At 41.8% G+C, this 20832-nt stretch overlaps 1 protein-coding gene across 1 annotated transcript; it reads left to right on the top strand.

The window, feature by feature from the left end:
* Positions 1-1693: 1693 nt before the first annotated feature.
* Positions 1694-18281, top strand: LOC118793322 (bcl-2-like protein 11). The gene is made up of 4 exons (XM_036551457.1): positions 1694-1716; positions 3303-3634; positions 6966-7099; positions 17653-18281. The coding sequence occupies exons 1-4, from the start codon at positions 1703-1705 to the stop codon at positions 17758-17760; spliced, it is 588 nt and encodes a 195-aa protein (XP_036407350.1). The 5' UTR covers positions 1694-1702; the 3' UTR covers positions 17761-18281.
* The last annotated feature ends 2551 nt before the right edge of the window (positions 18282-20832 follow it).

Here is a 20832-nt window from a genome sequence, read left to right as displayed (position 1 = left end):
TTAAATTACTAATCCGTAATTACTCAAATTTTTGCTGATGGGCATAACTATGGGCAAAACAAACCAGATCGGGTGTTGCAGCCGATGCATCAATGTTTGCTTCGATTTAAATGCAAATGTTATAATTATTAAAGTAGCCACGAATACACACGAATCTGAACTTATTTTAAAGTGAACAACAATCAAGATTTCCGTATGAATATGTTAGCAAAAAGAAGCATCACTGACAGACGTGATATGAAAAAATGCGTAGAAGAGTAGACAACTGTCCGGTATTTAGAGAGTGCAATCAGAAGTTATGTTTGGAAACGTGATACTGACCTAGTTATAAAACAAAGACGTTATTGTCGGTTTGTTGTGGGTTTCAAACACCCACTCTCAGCAAAAACTGTTTCATTTCAGTGCAAAATCTGAATTGGTGTGGCTTCGGTGATCATTCTATAATTTATCTGAAACATTTGAACACTTTTCAAGCACACGCAGAAGAGCCACTATTCTAACTCATTGAATAAATGCTAGAAAATGGCCCAAACAACCTATAACACACTTTAAATATATGTCTCGTCGTTCTAATTTTCGCCTGTCAGGTGTCTTGAGTGTTAGGTTGTATTGTAAGCCCGCGGTCCAAAAGAGCATGCAGTAGGCTACGATAAATATTGTCTGCACTTCTAGACAGTTATAGAAAGATTTTGACGAAAAGCAGACAACTGACAACAAAAGTATTTGTATTCAGCAATAATTAAATAGCAATAATAAAAACTATGCGAGGAAATAACTGTCCACCACAAATAAGGCTGTAATCGTGGGTCATGTGTTGCGAACAAGAACGTGTCATGTTATCTGCATCTAAGTTTATCACCGACTTTGTCGATTGACAACCGCAAACTTCAGCTGCCACCTACAGTCAGGATGCATTAAAAGTGTGGTAGGCTACTTAAAACATAAACAGCCGTTGTAAAAAACGCCAGTTAAAAAGCTAGTTTGTACAGACCACTAAAAACAGATATTATTTACGAAAGTCGCAAAACTATTTGTGTTAGTGCAGTTTATTAAATGACACTTGCGTTTTCAGAGATTCGTGGGTGCCCAGGCTACGCCAATGTTGTTCTGCACAGATTAACGTTATAGCTAACAACGCCAGAATCATTTTCTACTACTTACTAATGCTGCCAGTACTACTAGCCTAATAGTAGGCTATGACTGATAATAATGATGATGATAGTAGTAATTGTTGTTTTTTCAAGTTTTAAAGTTTAAATACATACATACATAGAGCTACATAGCCTACGCTGCATTCAAATACCACCACTTCAGCAGGCTACTACAACTTCAACCAACACGGAAAGTAGGCGGGGTTGTAGGCGGAGAAAGACAAAGAAGACGGCCTGTTCTTGACATTAGATATGCAACTTTCTCTCAGAGGAGCAGAAGTTGGCCAGTTTGTGCTGAAGTGTCGTGGGGATCTGCTGTGGCAAGCCTGTTATTCGTGCTTTTATTCAAAAGGGTCTCTTCACAAAATATAAAACCCTAATCAAGAAGAAGATGATTCTTTACATGTTTTGAGACTTTTTTTTTCAACGAGAACAGTGATCTCCAGTGTGAGAGAATATCCTCATTATCGCTTTTTTTATCGACAACATAATCCTTCTTTCTGCGGTTTATCACTTTAGAGCGTTATGCAGAGATAAAAAAAAACTTGGATATGTCCAATCCCAGGTAAGTGAAGTCGTGTTTCGCCGGTTTTCAATAATCACACTGTTCATCGCTTACTTTCTGGCTATTGTCCTTTGCTAAATGCATATTGTGTTGTGCGTGTCAGTGTGTTGCTGTTCTGCCTAAAGCTACATTCAAGCTCAATTTCGATCAGAATGGGTAGCAGTAACGGCTTGTTTCCACCAATGTGCGGTAACGGTAACAGTTCAGTTGTGCACATTAACCCACCGATACGGTTTAGTCCTTTTTGTGTAATTGAATTCACTCTCGCAGTCGCTTGATAAGTTGTTGCGTTTATTTAACAGATGAACAAAACCGCTGTCTGGGGGAAAAATCGGACACGTAATTGTTCGGTTATACCGTTGCCTGTTTCACGAACTTTTGAGGCGCTTTGTCTTCGTAGTTTTTGGCGTGGGACCTATGCCGCTGCCGAAGTGAAAGCAGACACGAATAAATGCTGTACATATATTCTGATTTTGTTCTACGTCACTGTGGTGTCAGACAAGCGTGGATTTACTGTATAGATGAGTCTCCTCTATATGTTAGGAGTTCCAGCGGACACATGAAATCACACCCGTTAGAGAAATTAAACGCTTAATGTTGTAAACAGCATTAGGTTCCTATTACGGCAAAGTAAGTATACATTTTATGGTACGAACAGTTATAAATAAAATGACATGTGTTTTAAAAAAATACGTGGGCAGTTATAGCTGTCAGAGATTTATGCAGGCCTATTTTGATGGGCATTTAAAAGAAGATAACATCCACAATGCGTTCCTTCCGAGTTTGACTGCTACAGGCACGCTCATGCTAAGAGTTTCAGCCTCTGGGCGGCGGTGATGAGCTAACGGTGCGATTTTGGATGCATGCTTGATAGAGTCACTAGATAAAATTCACGACAGAGTTGAATCTTGGAATATGGCTAGATTTTCAAGAAAAATATATAAAATGTCAAGTTGAGTGATTAAGCGAGTCAGCAACACAATAACGGATATTCAACGCCTGAACTACAAAATCCACAATATGCTTATTTGGAGTTTCGGTATACATCTTTATTTTTCAAAGAATTTGGTGTATTACCTAGTGTATAAATAGGCTATACAGTAGTGAGTGAGGATGAATCAACTTTTTAAGATTTTGGACTGGGAGCAGAGGCTACTTGGCTACGAATGATAAACATACCTAATTTCCCCCCAAATAACTTGCACTCCACATCGTTTTAACAGTATATGAAATTGATCACCAAGTTAACCTGATATTAAACAGATTACTGTAGCGCAGTTATTATAATTCATTGCATTGGCTGGCTTTGTGCTGAGTTTGTAGAATCTATTCTTTATTGGTAATATTATGCTGGGAAACGATGAATTCACCAGTTATACTGATATGAATACACAGTATTCATGAAAGAACAGTTGTCTTTGAGAACAAACCATGTTTACCCTAATAATATCTGAAAATGTATAGAGATGAGTGACTGTAGCCTACTGCCTACTCGTAAAACCACGCGTATATTGATCAAATGTGGCTAGAAAATACTACACGGGGTAACAGCACAAAGTGTAATTTCTACTTTATCTGTTCTACAGAGGACAAAATCATACGAATGGCAGAGCACTGGCATCCGCAGACCCCTGTCCGAACCCGTCTGAGAGCCGCCAGCCCGGCGAAGGGGACCATTTACGGGGATGGATTACGATTCCACCTAGTCTACTTGGTTACCAGTCCAGGTCTCCGCTATTTAGAAGTCTGTCCGCATCCACGTCGTCTAGTGGATATTTTTCATTCGAATACGACTCTCTTCCAAACTCTCCACTGATGATGCATAATAAGTCAACACAGACTCCAAGCCCGTCAAGCCAAGCCATTTCCCATGCACAGCAACGCTTAGCCCAAGTGTGCGAGAACTTTCAGCATCATGGTAAGACATTCTTACCTCACGTTGAATGATTGTCATTGCGAAGATAGCCTACTGATGAGTCACATTATAACCCAATGTGTGCTGTCGAACTAAAACCACAGCCAACTTCTATCCCTGCAATGGTCAAATAGGTAATCTCAAAAGGTGACGGTGCGCTGAGCATGCATGCGTTGCTCCTGAGTACGATTGTTTAATACAGTTGTTAGAACCAACTGCAGCCGAGGTGCGCGCTTCTTCGTACCTCCGGTACAGCGATGTGCATCCTGACCAGCTGTGCTCTGAAACACTCATTAACGCTCACAAGGTTATCATGATCACCCCTGTTTGACAGTCTAATCCCGTTCTGTCGTGGTCACTGCAAAAAACATCACTCGTGTCATTGCCAGGGGTCGTTGTTTTTGTACTTTAGACTAACAACGTATAACACACAGTGCTTGTATTGCTCTAAAACTATAAGTCAAAAAATTAGACAGAAATGAGTTAACTGCTTTGTTATGTTTTGTTCTGCTTTTTTTTCCTCAAAAGTGTGCATAATGTTTTGATAAAAACTTGTTAGCGCCCTTAAAAAGAATAAGGTAAGTGAGCTGCGTGTGAAGTTGTACTTGCGTGACTGTTCATGTACTTTGCTTACAAGCAGTGTGACATGCTCTTTTATGATTGCGAGTGTAAATCAGTCTTTAAGTCTCATGTGGCCAAAATAACACAAACTGTCAGGGGCTGTATTGGCACATCTTTGTGTTGTGAGCTTTCACTTACAAAGCCACCTGCATTTTCGCGCATTGCAAATGATCCCCTACATCCAAACAGGTATAGAGATAGACGGTTATGTCGGCTCAAGTGGCCAGACCTGAAGGAAATGAATGAACAATATTAACAGTGGTCCTGTACGGAAGGCAGCGCCAGGAGAAAAAAGCCGGGGACAAACAATAGCGGATGTTTTCCCCTTGCTTGCATAAAGGATCTGATTGCGCAGACTGATTTTCTGGTTTCCTTTTATTTACCTTCAGTGCTGCAAAGGTCACACGCAGTGAGTCAGTCTGGCGGCGCAGGCTACAGTCAAAATAGAGGCCTCTGTCTTTTGTACACGGCAGACAGGGATGCTGTACCGTGCTTTAGCTTTATGGGTTGGCTGATGAGCAGGACAGATAAATCCAGTCCTGTAGTTTGACAGGCATGTCTAATCTTGTGGGTTGGGGGGGGGCATGTCTCAAATTGAAATGCTAGGAAAATGACAGTAATTAGCTATATTTGTATTTTAGTTGGAGTAGAATGGAGGAACACATTTCAGTTCCATCACAGACTTTTGAGTGCATGGGAATTTGCACCAGGAAAGAGAGGAATGGTTTAAGTAAGTGTAGATGTGTCTGTGCCAGGAGAAATTACTGGGTTTAATTTAGATTATGTCTTAGTTGTTGTTTGTTTATGATTGTAATCTGTGTTAGTGATCTGCTTGGATTGTATAATCAACTACTCAAAACATCTTTGAGCTACTTCAGTCTGCTATAGTTGTGATATCAAAACATGGCAACTTCTCACTCACTCACTGTAGCAACACTATTGTAGGGTCTGTGTGGCCCAATTTTTTCTCATGTTCCTCTTTGTAAGTTGACCCATCTATGTAGCCCAGTCTTGCATGTGTTATGACTTGATATCTGTGGGTTTTTTCAGCAATCATTGCACAGTTGCCAGTCTGTTGAAGTGTTTAATGTAGCTCTTATATTTGTCTCTCTGCATTGCCAGTGTTTTGTGTAGCAGCCACAGATGCTTATAACAAAGTTGATAACATATCCCTTCATATGCATCAGCAACTTTGACAGATTTTTTTTTTAAGCTGTAGAATAACTTTTTATTGCCTATTGGCTTGTGATTATGTTTGATAGACCTGTATAGTTACTGAAAGCAATTTCTGTATTACAGTTAATGAATTGTTCTACATCACTGAAAACTCACCACACACTAGAGGATAAAATGCACAGAATAAAAAGCATGACTGAAGCAAATACCACCTATCTTAGTATTTGTGTGTGAATGGCTTGATATGAATCAAATATAATGTGTCTACTAAACCTACAGCTCACAAGATAGGCAAGATATAAGCAAAAACTACCTGCTAAACTATTGTAGTAAACAAACAAATTCCAGTTTTGACTTAATTCAACAAATATAGAGAAATGAATAGACATGTGAACATCCTTTGATCTGGATGATTCAGCAGTGCAGAAAGAGGGTCCAAGCTAAGTAAAAGGGCTTTAACAGTCTGGCATTAACAGTGTTTACAATGACCCTAATGTGTGAATCAAAGCAATGTTATTGATTTTGGATTTTCTAATTGGCTGAAGTAGAACAAACCTGGCCTTTTTACATGAAAATCTGTGTTTAGCTTGTGAATTCCAAAGTAGTCATTCATATTTTTAAGTATTGTTTAAGAATATTGTTAGCTGGTGGTTGCACATGTACATACAAACATGATTGGTGTCAAAGAAAACACTTTTTCATGCACCAAGCAGTTCAATGATAACTAAAAAATGAACTGCTGGGGTTGTAACTGGATTCAGCTGTTTCTTCTTACTCAAGCGATTGCTCAAAACCAAAGGCCATTGTGCTCAGAACCGTTAGGTATTAGCCCTGTACATGGTTGCAAATTATGTTGGTTTTCAGTTACATTCACCTCAAAAGCTGGACTTGCTTTTAATTGACCTCGGTTGCCTTTGTTGTAGCTTGTCCTGGCACAGCACCACAACTGAATTTTTTTGTTACTGTTAGCACTCAGGTTCAATATTAGCTACTTATCCACCAATTACTCTCTGGAATTAGATTGTATGCTTTTGAGATAAGGGTTTGGCTTCCAGACAGTGTTTACAGAGTTATTTACTTGAAATTGAAAGTTTTTTCCAAATTGAGTGGTTTTGTGGCTTCTGCTTGACTAAGGTCTGCATTTGTTCTGAAAATGCACGAAAGGAAATATAATATAGCAAACTGTGTGCCCGTCAATTCCATGGTGAAAAACAGCACATAGAAATTAGATTCTCACATGACTCATAACAAGAGGTCAGTACAAGTGCATTGTAACAATACTCATTCAGTAAAAGTCACCCGTGAAAGAGTAAATGCTATTACTGTCTAACCTCAGTGGTTTCTGTTTTCCTCAAATAAATAACATTCTACCAGCCAGGTAGGTTGCTTTCAATTATGTGTATATTTCGATTGTGTATGTACAGATCAACAGATACATTGTAGCTAAGTAAAGGTATTGTTACTACAGCTGTCTTCTGCTGGTTGTAGTCATGATCTTATACACATATGGCCTCATGCAAAATCTTCCATTTAGCAGAGATGGCACAGGACCCCGGCCGCCCCATTAGATCGCGGTCGCTGTCGATGCCGGCGGACGTGCGGCCAGAGGTGTGGGTGGGACAGGAGCTGCGACGCATTGGCGACGAAGTAAACCAAATGCATGTACACAGGGTGAGTGGCCATCTTTTCTGTGAAAGATGCATTTGTGAAATTGTCTCATGTCACGGCTTAGTTGTAATTGGAGTGGAGTGGGTTGGGAGTCAGTGGATTTGGGGCAGAACCAAACAAAGGTGATAGTGTCATTTTGCTCCACCTTGTCTGAATCAGCATTTGGATGCACAGCTAATAGAAAATGAATCAAAACAGGGACCTAGTGATGTTTTTTGCACATGCAAGGAAAACGGTGTGTTTTGATTTGGTACTTCAGTGTGACCTGTCAGGTTTACATAGACTTGTAATGTGTCTGCAAAACTGTACTGTTGGTATAGAAAATGATTCATGTATTACTTAGCAAATCAATCACTGCAGTGAATAAGCACATTATTTCATAAAAATCTGGTGCATGAATGTCTAAGCCACAGTACAGCTACTTGACTTAAAAACATAGGGATTGCACTGTGGGACCTTTAAAAGGTTTGCATGGTAAAAAGACGTAAAAACAAGTGCAGAAGTTAAGAATTTGCCAATTGCCTCTTATACATGCCAGTTGTTAGCTAGCTTTTTGAACTCCACCACCTTTTAAGATGAACATACACTATTTTATTGATACTGTGCATATTCTTGGGTCCTTCTGCAGCAACCTTGCATCCCAACCTTGCATCCCAATCCTGACAAAATGTTCTTTATGTTTCGTAACATCTGTGTGAAAGCTGTTCATGTACAAAAAGCGCTCCCTGTGCTTCCCTGTTCCCTCACAGCTGTGAAGCTCCTAAATGGAGAATAGAACTGATGAATGCTTGGTATTTATTCTGTTTTTCAGATGCGTTCGTGCTGTTCAGTTTGGTACTGTAAGCAGATCTGATCCCCAGACCCTTGGATGTACTCATTACCGTGTCTCTGTTATTATCACCCTCCCACGAGACCCATGCTTGGCACTGATGCCAAGGTCTGGTGCAAGATAGGGGTTGATGCAGGCTGTGAGGCCACTCACTAACGTGCAACTTGTGCCAGCATTCTGGGAGACTTGGTCATTAGCTCCTTTCCCATTTGGATATTGAGGCTCTTGCTAGAAGCATGAACAACCCTTCGATAAATGTCTGGAGTAAAGCAATGTCATTTGTGTGGTGCATTGTCTACTGCCTGGTACACCGCATGTTTGTCTGGCCCCGACGATATCTCACATGACACTAACTGGCATATCTCACTGGCCAATCCAGTTCAGTGACTTTTGACACATTGCTGCAATGGCAGTCAGGGCAGATTTGCCTCATATGGGCCACTGTTGACAAGGGAGTTGCATAAGAGGTGAGGTAAAATACATGACAGAATTGAGGCTTACTACTATGTTTCTAAAAATTGATCCTCAAGATCTGTCATTGTAGTCCAGCGTGTCAGAAATGTAACTCTCATTCCAAATTGACAACGATCTCCTTGTCTTGAGCTTTGCACTTTGCATATAATGACTATGCACTCTGGACTGGGAATGATAAACTCAATAGCTGAATATATTTTTAAATAGAAGATCAGTCTGTTATTATTTGTTATTATAAAACACTGTAAGCGTCGCATTATTTTAGAAAGTAAACAGTAATGCTTTCAAGACTTTAAGAAATCTCTTTCAGCTGAAAGCCATTGCCGGTATCAAGATGGAATACTGGCAACAAGAGATTTGGTCTCTTCTGTTGGTAGAGAGTAGAAAAAAGGACAAGAAATATGTCATTGTTAGTTGGGAAATAGAATAGCTACAAGTCCAGACAGAAGTTGGATAGACATTGAAGATGTCTGCTGTTAAACATTTCCAGCCATCTCCAAAAACATTCAATAAATCTAGTCACAGAGTTATTGAATGCAGGTTTCAAATATGCTGTGTCTTCATACGTTCCTGAGCCGGAGCAGGCCAAATATACGGCGAAAGTAAATCTGTCCAGTTGATACATTGTACAGTATATCATTTTTGTCAAGCTATTATTTGGGTTGACACTCAATTTTACTGTATGCTTTTCTCATCTACTCGGGGTCATGTGACCTATTTACGTCTTGATTAAACAGAAGGTTATGTGTGGTCACTGAAGGCTTCAGGCTAAGTGAGTGGTTTTGCATGAAGTGTTGAAGTGGGTACTCAGCCCAAGGGGTGTGTGTGTGTGTGAGTGTGTGTGTGTGTGTGTGTGTGTGTGTGTGTGTGTGAGAGAGAGAGAGAGAGAGAGAGAGAGAGAGGGGATTATATCTAAGATTCTACATGGATGACCGAAAGACAATATCTGGCAAGTTCTCTCAGTGGGCGTTCTCTTTGTGAGGGCCTTCATCACTGTGTGACATTGTTCATGTCACGTGGCAGCACCCAGCCATTGAGGTGACTGCTGTTCCATAGAGGATGTGCCCTCAAGTGATGTCTGGGGAGTCGAGCAAAATTCGAGATATGCAAATCATGAATAAGGTCTCAACATAACCCGCAAACTGCCTCCAAATTACAGTTAGACTCTTCCTAAGATGCTTTGCTACCATTTCTCCTCCATCACCACAGAAGGAAAATAGTATTTCCCTACCTTTCTGTGCAACTCAGTGTGTATTTATGTTATAAAGTACCATTTCAAATGGTGGAACTCACAAGGGCACTACAGAACAATCAAAGACTCACCCTAATTAGATACTCACCACCTCTTGGGCTTCTACCTTTTTTGGCACACAGTGACACTTTGTGTCTCTTTGAATCTCTTTTTTTTTTTTAAATCTTTTTTTTCCAATTCCAAAGTAGTGATACGACAATGCGTGACATCTGATGCTTTGCTCACCACTGATTTCACAATCGGAGGCATGTTACTGATATATGAATGATAACTCTGAGGATGTATTCAGTCATTCGCTTACTGTAAAAATGTAAAAGCTGAAATAAAAGGAGATTCTTTTCATAGCTGTCAATATGTGCTGTATATACAGAAAATATATCTTATAAATTTCATGTGGCATTTTGTGAAGAGGATGTGTTACTTCACAAGACTTCTCATAACGTCTGCGCATCCATTTCGATTTCTGTGAAGGTTTAAGGTTCTGTGATACTAGATCAGAGGTGATATGAAAAGGATGTCATTCAACACCACACTGCTTTGGGTAAACTTTTGAGCAAGCAGGGTCAGTGCCTGATGGTAATCATAATAGTGCAATTTGGCTTTTGAATAATGTACTTTTGTTAAACCTAAAATAACCATCATAATGGATTACTCAAACTTGCCCCCCCCCCCCCCCCCCCCCTCAATCTGTGTTACTCTGTATTTTCAAGTTAGGGCTGCTGTTGAATACAAATGCTAATGCTTGTTGTGTTAAACAGCAACCCCCACCCTTCCATCCCTGCAGTGTATATGGGCACCACGCTTGCCGCCGCTCCTGAGAGTTCGTTATATGTGCCTCCGATGATTCCTTATGTCCTGTAGTAAACAGAACCTCCTGGTTCCCTTTCTTTTTTTGGTACATAGGGAGAGGGGGGAAAAAAGGAAAACAAGCGTGAAAACAAGAACACAATGAATCACTGTGTTGTGCTGCCTGGGAGTGCTGTCTGCAGCTCCCTGCCCAGCAGTCTGGCCTGGAGTATGCCTCGGTTGCAGAGAGTGGGGGAGGGCAAATTTAATAACACAGTCCCTGTGCTTCTCCGCCAAGAGGGTGCACATTAGAGGCAATTAGAGGTTGCGTCAAGGGCTGCGCCTCTGTTGCTCACAGCTGAGCTTAATTATCAACCTCTGTCCTGGGCTCCCCTTGGTAAGTGCTCTATGGTGGGGGGCAGTGGTAGAGGGGATGGATGTGGGGGTTTGAGGTGTTGGGGTGGGGGTAGGGGTTTCAGAACAAGATTTCAATGCCCCATTGCTGAGTGTGCACTGGCAATGAAAAGCAGATGTACAGAAAGCAGAAATGATGTGTTGTTCTGCGGAGCTAATGACTGCATGTCACCGCATGCTGGACAGGCCCCGTTCCCTTCTCCTCCGCAGATTTCTCAGAGCTCGGGTCACAGCTGAAAGGCTGCACGAGTCAGCTGCGCTTATTTCTTTTTCTGCAGTCTCAGTTTTCCACCATGTAAACATCTAGGCCCTAAGTAATTAGTTACCTTTTTAATGTGTATTTCTTATTCAGGTTTGAAAAAGAAAGTGTTCTGGATGTCAGTAATTATCTGGAAATTTACCAGACAGACAGTGCTCATTAGGACATACCGAGCACCCAGTTGGTGGTGTGGTTATGTCTCTGACTTATTTCAGTGGTCTGAGGTGTACGTGACAGATAGAGGAGCATCCAGACACTGCATCTTTGTCATAAACCCAGAAGATGGTCTGTGTGGTGGTGCATTGTGCAACGATAGTAATCTCACCACAAAATCCTGCTCACTGAGTTGCAGATACATTAGTTTGCTACTTCATTATGTCATCATCTCTAAGTCGCAGGTATTTTCTTGCAGTGGATTTGTTTTTGCTGTGTTTTTGATGCCAGAACTTGTGCCTTTTGTAGTGTTTTTTCCCTTATATGTGCTACAGATTTCATCCTGCGTTCATCTGAAATCTCTCATTGTGAAATTGAGATGAGATTCGCTGTGTGAAACTCACATATGCTAATATATGCTAAAATCCATACTGTTAAGAATATGTTGTTTAATGTGAAATAATGTGGTAATAGATTTAAAAAACATGAATTTTACCACTTTTATATATCACCATCTGCCATCTTTAGACAGAGTTATTCCATCTTTTCTATGCTTGCCTTGGCTGTTTTTTAGGGTCATGAGCTTGAACCCAAACTTTATTTCCTTTCATACCTGCATGAGTTCTCCGTGTTGCTCTAGTCTTTGGAAGACCATTGTCTGAACCATTGAAATGTTCAGTAAATATTGGGATGTTAAGACAGAGCAGAAATTAATTGTATGTACTATAATTAGAAGTGTATACCACTCCCAGCGGTACAGCTCTTCACTAGTTAGCCCTGGGTTACCAAAGGGCTGCAGTTTGTCTGTGAAATCAGTGTGAAACTCAGGCTGTGCCTACACAAGTACATGGCAGCAGTGCGGCCTGTGGAGGTGCAGCCTCAGAATGAACTGCTTTGCTGATTTAACCTAAGAACTGCAGATGCTCATCTGAGCCCAGAGTAATGCCAGTGGAATTGTCAGAAGTATGTATGGATTCAGTGAGTCAATCTGCATTAGACCTCAACTGTGTTCACTTCCTTCTATGGGCCTGAATGCAAGGAAGACATCTAAACTGGAGATGTGAATAACATTGACCTGAAGTAATGCACCTCAGATTGATAGGAGGCAAGCAGGTCTCATGAGTAGGCCTCGCTGTAGAGATCAGACCAATGAGCACGCTCGCCGGCTTCCCCCAGCGCACTCCGTGTCCGCGTGGCTGTCCTGTCAGCGATCTGAGAGGGAACAGGTGCAGTGCAGCAACACAGCACTGTGCCATGTGGAGCAAGGGCATCAACCAGGGCTGCCCTGCACTTAGGGCTGCTCGCTGAAGTGTTATCAGTCTTGTACCACCCATTTATCTTTAAACTTGGAATTAATAAGCTTTGAAACTACTTAAACTTTTGAAGGGAGGGAACGGTCAAGAAGGATAGGATATTGAGCCCCCAGGGGTTTTAAGGTAAGAAGTGCTGAGTAATGTGAAGTCATTTGTTTGTAAAAGACTGATTCTGTACGTTCTGTTCTGTACACTCCAGAGAACACTTTCATTGCGTTTTGTTCTTGGTGTATTGTGAGCTAAATAAATTGGTCATAGACCTGCTGCTTATGTGGTGCTTGTTTTACCTGTCCAAAAGTCCAAAACTGTTGAACTACAACTGCATTTCCTCGGCATCTGTTTCCCTCGCGTGAATAGACAGTTCTAGACCACCTCTGTGATTTTTTGCATTGGTCGCTACTGAATGGAAAGCTCAGTAATATGCAAAACTCCTTGTGTCTTTACAAATTGGATTTCCAAAATCAGCCTGATGGCACACCCACTTCTCCTGACCCAAGTTCCTCCAACACACATCCCTCCTCACAATGCTTCCTTTGTGAAAAGAAGAGGTCCAACAACTTTGCATGAGGAAGAAGGCATCTCATCCTAGTGCTGCCGGCCTTGCTCCGCGAGATAAGCATCAAGGGTCGCTGTGGTTGCCGCCAGCCTTATCTTTTCGTCCTTCGCGTTCTGTTGTGCAACAGGATCCACATTCATAGGGATCAATCCCTCGCTGGCTTCTGTTGACACAGCCCTGGGGGGAGGGAAGTGGGGTCAAACTGTGAGGCCAAGAGCTGCCACCTGTTCTGAGCCTCTCCTCCAGCATGTGTGCAGAGGAAACCGTCTATGCAGACTGACCACTGTAACAATTCTTCACCAGCCAGAGCCTTAGTGCATGTGACAGAGTGCTGTCACTACGGTTGAGTATGCGCTCTGACTTCCATACCAACGAGCCTGGCTCTTTGGTGTTGCGGTCAAGCTGCAGGTTTGGTACCTCGTAGACTTGGGTTCGAGGCCGGGTGGGGTGACTGCTCTCGCTCTTCACTACATATGATGTCAGAAGTGGGATGGCTTGCCGTGAGGCCATTGGAGGTGTGCCCAGTGTGTGAGGCGTATGAGGGACCCCCAGGTTAGGTTGACCCCGGTGTGCGGGACCCCAGAGATGGGTGAAGCACTAGTGAGTGGGGCACCCTGGGATGGGAGAAGTATGGTGAGGAAATGCGCAAGGTACGCCTCTGTGCGTGAAGTGCATGGGTGCGCTTCCCAAAGGGGAGGGCAGTGTGACAGAGTGCTGTCACTACGGTTGAGTATGCGCTCTGACTCCAATGCTAACGAGCCTGGATCTTTGGCGTTGTGGTCAAGCTGCAGGTTTGGTACCCTGTAGACCCTGGTTCGAGGCCAGATGGGGTAACTGCTCTCACCCTTTGCTACAGTGCAATGGGCAGTCCTTAAAGTGGACATGAAACACTAGATGTAGTTAGCATAATTTACAAGATGGATTCCCACCCTAAAATCCTTATAGGTTTAACACTCTCAGTGAAACTGGATTAAAAATGATAAGTAATCTAAGTTACATTTTTGAAACAAGTGTAGCGCCATATTGTCTTAGCATAGAATGCGACGTCATGAGGTTGGTTGTCTTGGAAATCCTACATTAGTTCACATTAGCTAACTAGTGACAGCACTGACAATCACTGATTCAATGGAAAATAAGAAAAGCCAAACTAAATAGCGATACAAGGGGGGGTTCACTTTTGTATTGCCCCTGGATGCAGCAATGAATTTTATAGAGTCAAAAACCAAAGAAAGATTGTCAACTTTCATACTGTGCCTTTGTGGCAAGCAGTTCTTTATCGTCATTTAGGTGCACTACAAACGAGGACTATGTGGACGACAGGGTTTTTGAGTCAGGCGTACTGCTGGTTCACCGGACCAACAGGCTGAAGTCCGAGGCCACTCCCTCTGTGTTTGACTTTTCCTATTATAAGGTTGGGTGTACATACGTCCGACCCAGTCTAATAGCAAAGAAGTAGCTGTGCGCCGTAAGGAAAGGGGCCCAATGGCAGAGCAGAGAGAGTTATGACCAGGGTTATGTTACGTCTTTTCGCGTCAGAGCACAGCCATCTAGTTTACAAGATAATGATTAGATAATATGTAAGGGATAATGTACAGCGAGCCGGTCTTTATTGCGAAATAAACCCCGACAGGGTGATGCAGGACCCTGACACGAAGCGGAGGCTCGCTGTGTACATTATCCCACTTATTACACAGCTACTTACTAAAGAAATCAATAGTTTGACACAAAATATTGATTTAAAAATTATTTTATTGCTCTCGAAATTCTATGTACCACCAACGCGACTGCTGTCTTCCTTGGTCGACTTTCCAACTCACCAACTCACCAACCTCATGACGTAGTCAGTGACTCAACGGCAATATGGCGGCGAGCCAGAGCGAAAGCATAAGTTAGTACCAAACATAAATCTATTATAATTTAATGTGTAATTTTATATCTAAAATTTTTTCAAAATAAATTCCAACACACTTAATTCTGTACAAAACTCATCAAAATTAGACTGTTTTATGTGTACTTAAATGAACATCTCAGCATGCAACATGCAGGGCAGCATAAAATGCATAAATCTTCGACTCCGTGCGGTTTCCTGCCCTGTCCTTCCTTCTATTCCTTCCTTCCTTCCATTGTAACTCTGTGACTGAAGATCTCTCCCTCTCTCTCTCTCTCTCTCTCTCTCTCTTTCTCTCTCTCGCTTGGGCACTTGTTGAACTATATGTACCTAATGACCAGGGCCTGTTGGCTGCTGGCTGTGTGAAGCCTGATTGTCCACTGGTGCTTGAGTTAGAGACAGATTCTTCAATGCTGCTTTACAAGGACTTGTATCTGTTGAATCTGTGGATGTATCCCCTACAGAGCAGTGAATGATGAGGCAACTTTTTTATTTGGCTGCTAGCTTCAGGTCAGTGGGGTCAGGCCTTTTGATCACTATGTGCCATGTGAAGGATGATGTCATAAAAACAACCAGTACAGCTCCATCTCCTTACTGTCCCACACCCAGTTCCATTTTTTGCACTTTTTCATGAGAAATAATAGTGTTTGCTGTTAAGGCTTTAGTCAATGGCCTTGACGGTGGTGTTTCATCATCTCGTCACATCACAGTGCTTGGCATTTGGAGCACTGTGAATGTGCAAACACCAGCTGTTTGTCAGTGGACCTGGACGTGATAAGAAGTGAACATACCTACTGTTGAAACCACCTGGAGGGGTGGGGGGGGTGGGGTGGGGGCAAAAGGAAACCAGGAAGGGCACCTCCCTATTTCCTACATTTGTTTGTAGGGTGTTTAGGTAACTCTGTGTAGTTGAACATGGTGTTTTGTGAAACGGGGGGGGGGGGGGGGGGGGGGGGGGGATTGAGCTGTTGCTGGGAACTAAGCCATCAATATGACTAGAATTTCCCTTAGCATCTCAAGTGCCAATTCACCTCACACTGCTGTATACTCATAAACCTACCACTGAAGCATCACTGACATGCAAGGTCCATTGTTAATATATTTATTTGCACTGAAGTAAATATCTCTGTAATTTCTTTAAGGAAATTGTTTTATCCTTGCATTTCTCTCAAATGGGTATCTGTAAAGGCCTTACACAGGCCAGCAGGATGCATTTAATGCCTCCAACAAAGATGTGCCTGAATGTTTCCTTTGATAAAAAAGAAATCTGTCTGATCCAGTGTTTTAAGTATTTCATCCATCAGCTCACAAAGCCTTTGGCTTATACTGTCAATTTTTAAAAAATTTCCAGGAATATTTTTGTACTTAATGTTTTGTCTGCAGCTGCACTGAAGGTTCATTGAGTAATTACCCACTGCAAACTTTGTGATACTGCTGTAACTTCCCTCACCTGCAACAAATTATACAGCATATAGCTCCTCATTTGTGCACCAGCAGCACTCGCTGATGAAAAAGTTAGCTACCATGTACATTTCATACACACTGGCACCAGCATTAGCATTTTCAATAGAGCTGTGAAGGTAATGGTGAGGGACAAGCAGAAACCACTGCATTAGGGTGTGTGGGAAGAACAGCCTGGCCTGTTGAGGCACAGTGCAAGAACCCTGTGTCTGAGACTCTCTTGACAGACTGTGTCAGGCAGCATGGGGACCAGCTGGGGAGTGGGACATGAAAGGGAATTTTAGTGTGATGTCAGGCCTCAGGCTCTAGGGAAAAGTTGGCTGCCCTGGCGATATGTAGGTAACCAAACTACTCCCAGAGCCCCCTGAGGACAAACACTCCTCACGCATCAGGGAGGGGGGGGGCGTTGGCTGTCAACATGAACATTAGTGGACGCTATCAGATAATGCCCCAACAACATGATATTGTGAAACCAGGAGAGCGGTTTATTCACGGGGTGAGTAATACAGCTCTAGGGTTGTTTTTCTTTTTTTTTTTTTCTTTTTTTCTCTCTTACCGTGATCACAAGAGGCACTGTGACATGTGGGTCCTGCGTTGAAACTTGCCAGCTTCCCCCAACACACAGAACACTTCCTTGATGCCTCAAACCTAGTGCATTGGTATTACAACTTGCCTTGCAAAGTGTTTCCAGTGTAAAATTGGCAGATTTAAGGGTAGCAGTGGGGTGAGTGCATCTCTCCCCAAAATCCCTCAATCATTTCTTGGCAATTTCAGTGTAGGAGACTTAGAACCTGCCCTCATGCTTATAGTCGCTTTGCTCTTTGAGGGAAAACAGGGCGTATGTCGGTAAGCTCTCGTGGCATGCAGTGTTATTCGGAATCTGAGTGAACAGTGGCTATTGTTCACCGTTGTGCAGACTGAATTCTTGGAATCATGCTCACCCCATAGCACTGTAGCAGCAGAACCACACATACAGCTTAGGGTAGTACCAGAATCAGACATAACCACAGCTTCCCTCATTTCTCTCTGTAGGAGCTGTGCTAAAAAAAAATTGGGCTTAAAAAGATGCCAATTAATACATTCTGTTACATTTGGACACAAGGACACATTTTGGACACACTCTGCATGCATGTGACGTGCTGACTGGGTTTCTCTTCTTTGTTTTTTCCAGGGGAGGCAGAATAGGAATGGTCAGAGGGCCCAAAGCGAGTGTGTCTTTTGCCTGTGGATGGCTTTCCTGGTGGGACTGCTGATACAGACCATCCTGAGGCGAAGATGATGACTGGACGCGGCCCCTCAGCCCCTCAGCCCCTCCTCTCTCTCACTCGCCAGCCCAGCAGACACGTAGCATCCGGGAAAGTGTCTTTCATGCACTCTGCACTTATTGAGATGTAAATATGGAGGATTTCCTTGAACATACTGAGGTGTTCTGCAATATCTCACCATTCTGCCTGTGGACCGGGCCATTTGCATTCGCTTCTCTTTCAGAGCAGGTCTCAGCCACACACCAGGACCCATTAGGGAGAAGATATTTCAAAAGGGATTTCAGCTTGATTGGGATCTCATACCTCACTGTTTCCATGGAAACATAATTTGAAAGCTGAGCCTGCAGGAAAAAAAGAGACCAAATGCTCTACCTGGCACGATTCCGCCCCACACATGGATGGGGATGCTGTTGGGTAGTGTCTTGTACATAGTGTGCACCTTTAAATATTTCTTTTCTTACTCCTCCCCTTTGATGTTGTCTGGGCAGTTTGTGTCATTGGCATCTATTTATTACTTTTAAAGATGTGTACTGCAAGGCTGTTGTTTTTTTTAATTGAAGTTTAATTAGACTGTCATGCAATAGCCACAACTTCCAAATACCAACTGCTTCATAAGGTCAATCCTCCCTGGTCTCGATTGTGCTGTTATTTCGCTTTGAACTTCATCATGTGAACATTGATTTACAGCGAGTAGGTCAGCCAGGATTCCCTCATCTCACCACTCTGAGGCACCCTGCAGTTTGTGAGGTGCCTGTGAGTTGCCTGTCACATTGCCTGTGAGACAGGTGCCTTTTGGATGAAATTGGCAGAGTACCACCTGTCCTCCAGTGAATGGCCACACTGCTGTAGTGCTCTGGGCAACTCGTAGTGCCTACATTTAGGCGTATTTGTAAGACCTCAGTCAGCAGCCATATATGTCCAGCCCTCATAGTCTAATGTTTTTTCACGTTAAATAGTGTTGTCTTGCTTCAGCCATTCAACAGAAATATCCCTCATTTACTGATGTGTTTTTGCCCGACGCAGCATTATTCCTCCCCCCAAATATTAGTATTGTTAAGGGAGGGAACGCCAGTGTTTCTTTCTCACTGGAGAAGGCTTTGTCAGATCAGCATGTCTGCTTTCTCATCAACTGTCAGAAAGAATTGTTTCATTCTCTCCCAGGTATGTGAAATGATGACTATGTAGGACATCAGCTGGTAAGATCCTCTCTACTTGAGGTGCTTATTTGGCAAGTCTGTATTGTCTTGTGTAGTCTGGTGTTTTGATCAGATTTCAGGGTTGTTCACTAAAGGCTGCGGAATCCACTCTGCACATCAGGGTTGTGTCTGTTTGTGTGTGTGTGTGTGTGTGTTTGTGTGTGTGTGTTTTAGGATGCTGTTTATGAGGAACACAAAAACATCCCGGTATTTTGGGAACTCCCTGTCTTATTTAGCCCAGGAAATAGTATGCCAGATTTGATGGTAACATAAAAGAACAAATATGGGGTTATAACATTTGTGCTACAAGATATGTTGTATTGTTGTATTATGTCCTTCCTCCTGCATCGTTAGTTGTAATTTACATTTTCATTTAACTCATGGATGCAGTGGTCTGTTGAAGCTGTCCACAAAATTAATAGCACATATTGTTTGACCTGAATGCTGAAATGGATGTGTTAAGGGGAGGTATCTGCCAAAGGGACACAGCAATTGTGTAACTGAAGCAAGAGTAAAGATGGTAAGGTGAATACATACAATACATACTACCTTTCATGTTAGTTTCAATGTGGAAAACATGTTGAACATGTTCTGTATCATTACAGCTGAAAACCTGTTTTTGCTCATTCCCAGCATTCATGATTGGAAAGCAATTGAATTGAAATGAGATTGTAATACTTGTCACAAGTTCGAAAAACAAAGTAAGGTTACCATAGATGTAACATGTGTTATGCAGTTATACTGATAATGTCGAATCCAATAAAAACAATTAATCCATTTATTATTTTATATTGCACATTCAGCAGAAGAATTGTCACAAAGCACTTATTAGATTGTATTTCATGAACAATTTAAGTAATATTTATATGGCCCAGATTGGCATCATTTCGGTATCGTTTTGGTGTCATTTCATTTCATGGTATCATTTTTACACAGATGATGGGATTTAGCAGACATTTTATATGATTGTAATTATGTACATTTTTTAGAGTACACACATTAAATTAGATTTTGCTTAAATGAATGTTTTTGTGGTAAGGGATGGTAATGGTGAACATTCTGGTACGCATGTTCCTTGGTACTGTTCCAGTGGAGTCTTCAAATGGTGTCATTGCACTTGATTTATTTGAATATGCCAGGTGGGGTTTTATATAACCTAAAGCATATTAGCAGATTAGAAAAAGTACGTTTTTTTATGTTTTTATGCTCAGTCAAATTTGAATATTGTGCAGTGTCCTTTTTAGGACATGCATTAGAATAGGACAGGTAATCATATTTGATTAACCAGGACTTTTTTTATTTAGCCAGGTGTACATTGTCACCCTTAGAGGGAAAATTCCTAAAATTTCCTAAAACTTAGAAAGTAAGGGAGTTAAAGAGTAAAGTAGAGTAAAGCAGAAATTACAGACCTATAAAGAAGTCTGTCATGCATGTGTTGCTTTGGAAGAAGTTCATCCTTGTGGTAGGACTTTTCAAAGTTCACAGATTATGTGGTTTTTAAATGATTTAAATATGAGCTTTGCTTTTTAAGGATATTGGTGTTCTCTGAAATGGCTTTCAGGTAGCTTTACCCCTGTCCTGTTAAATTTTATGATAATCCTTCCATTTGTGTGCATGGTTGCATTCTTGATTGAGGTGAAAATTCAGAGTATGACTTGTAACAAGACCCACTTTACCAACAGGCTGTATTTCATTTCCCCTTCAAAATGCAAAAATGCTGATCAGTAGTTTATCTCACAATTGTCCTTCAAGTGTTTATATTTTTATATTGAAATGAATTGTAAGTTTTCCTGGAAAAAAAGCAATGTGTTTGAAAATGAGCTCCCACAGAAAGTGTTTAGATCATACCAGACTAACAGTCCAACAACTGCATTCCAAAATAGACACTTG

Source organism: Megalops cyprinoides, chromosome 1 (genome assembly GCF_013368585.1).
Source record: "Megalops cyprinoides isolate fMegCyp1 chromosome 1, fMegCyp1.pri, whole genome shotgun sequence".
Taxonomy (NCBI): Eukaryota; Metazoa; Chordata; class Actinopteri; order Elopiformes; family Megalopidae; genus Megalops; species Megalops cyprinoides.
Note: the sequence above shows the minus strand (reverse complement) of the source record. Positions and strands in the feature narration are given on the sequence as shown.

Bases quoted from the DNA above. Each gene is read 5' to 3' on its own strand.
- LOC118793322 (XM_036551457.1), top strand. The intron at 3,635-6,965 runs GTAAGACATTCT...TCCATTTAGCAG, and splicing joins CGAGAACTTTCAGCATCATG to AGATGGCACAGGACCCCGGC. The intron at 7,100-17,652 runs GTGAGTGGCCAT...TGTTTTTTCCAG, and splicing joins ACCAAATGCATGTACACAGG to GGGAGGCAGAATAGGAATGG.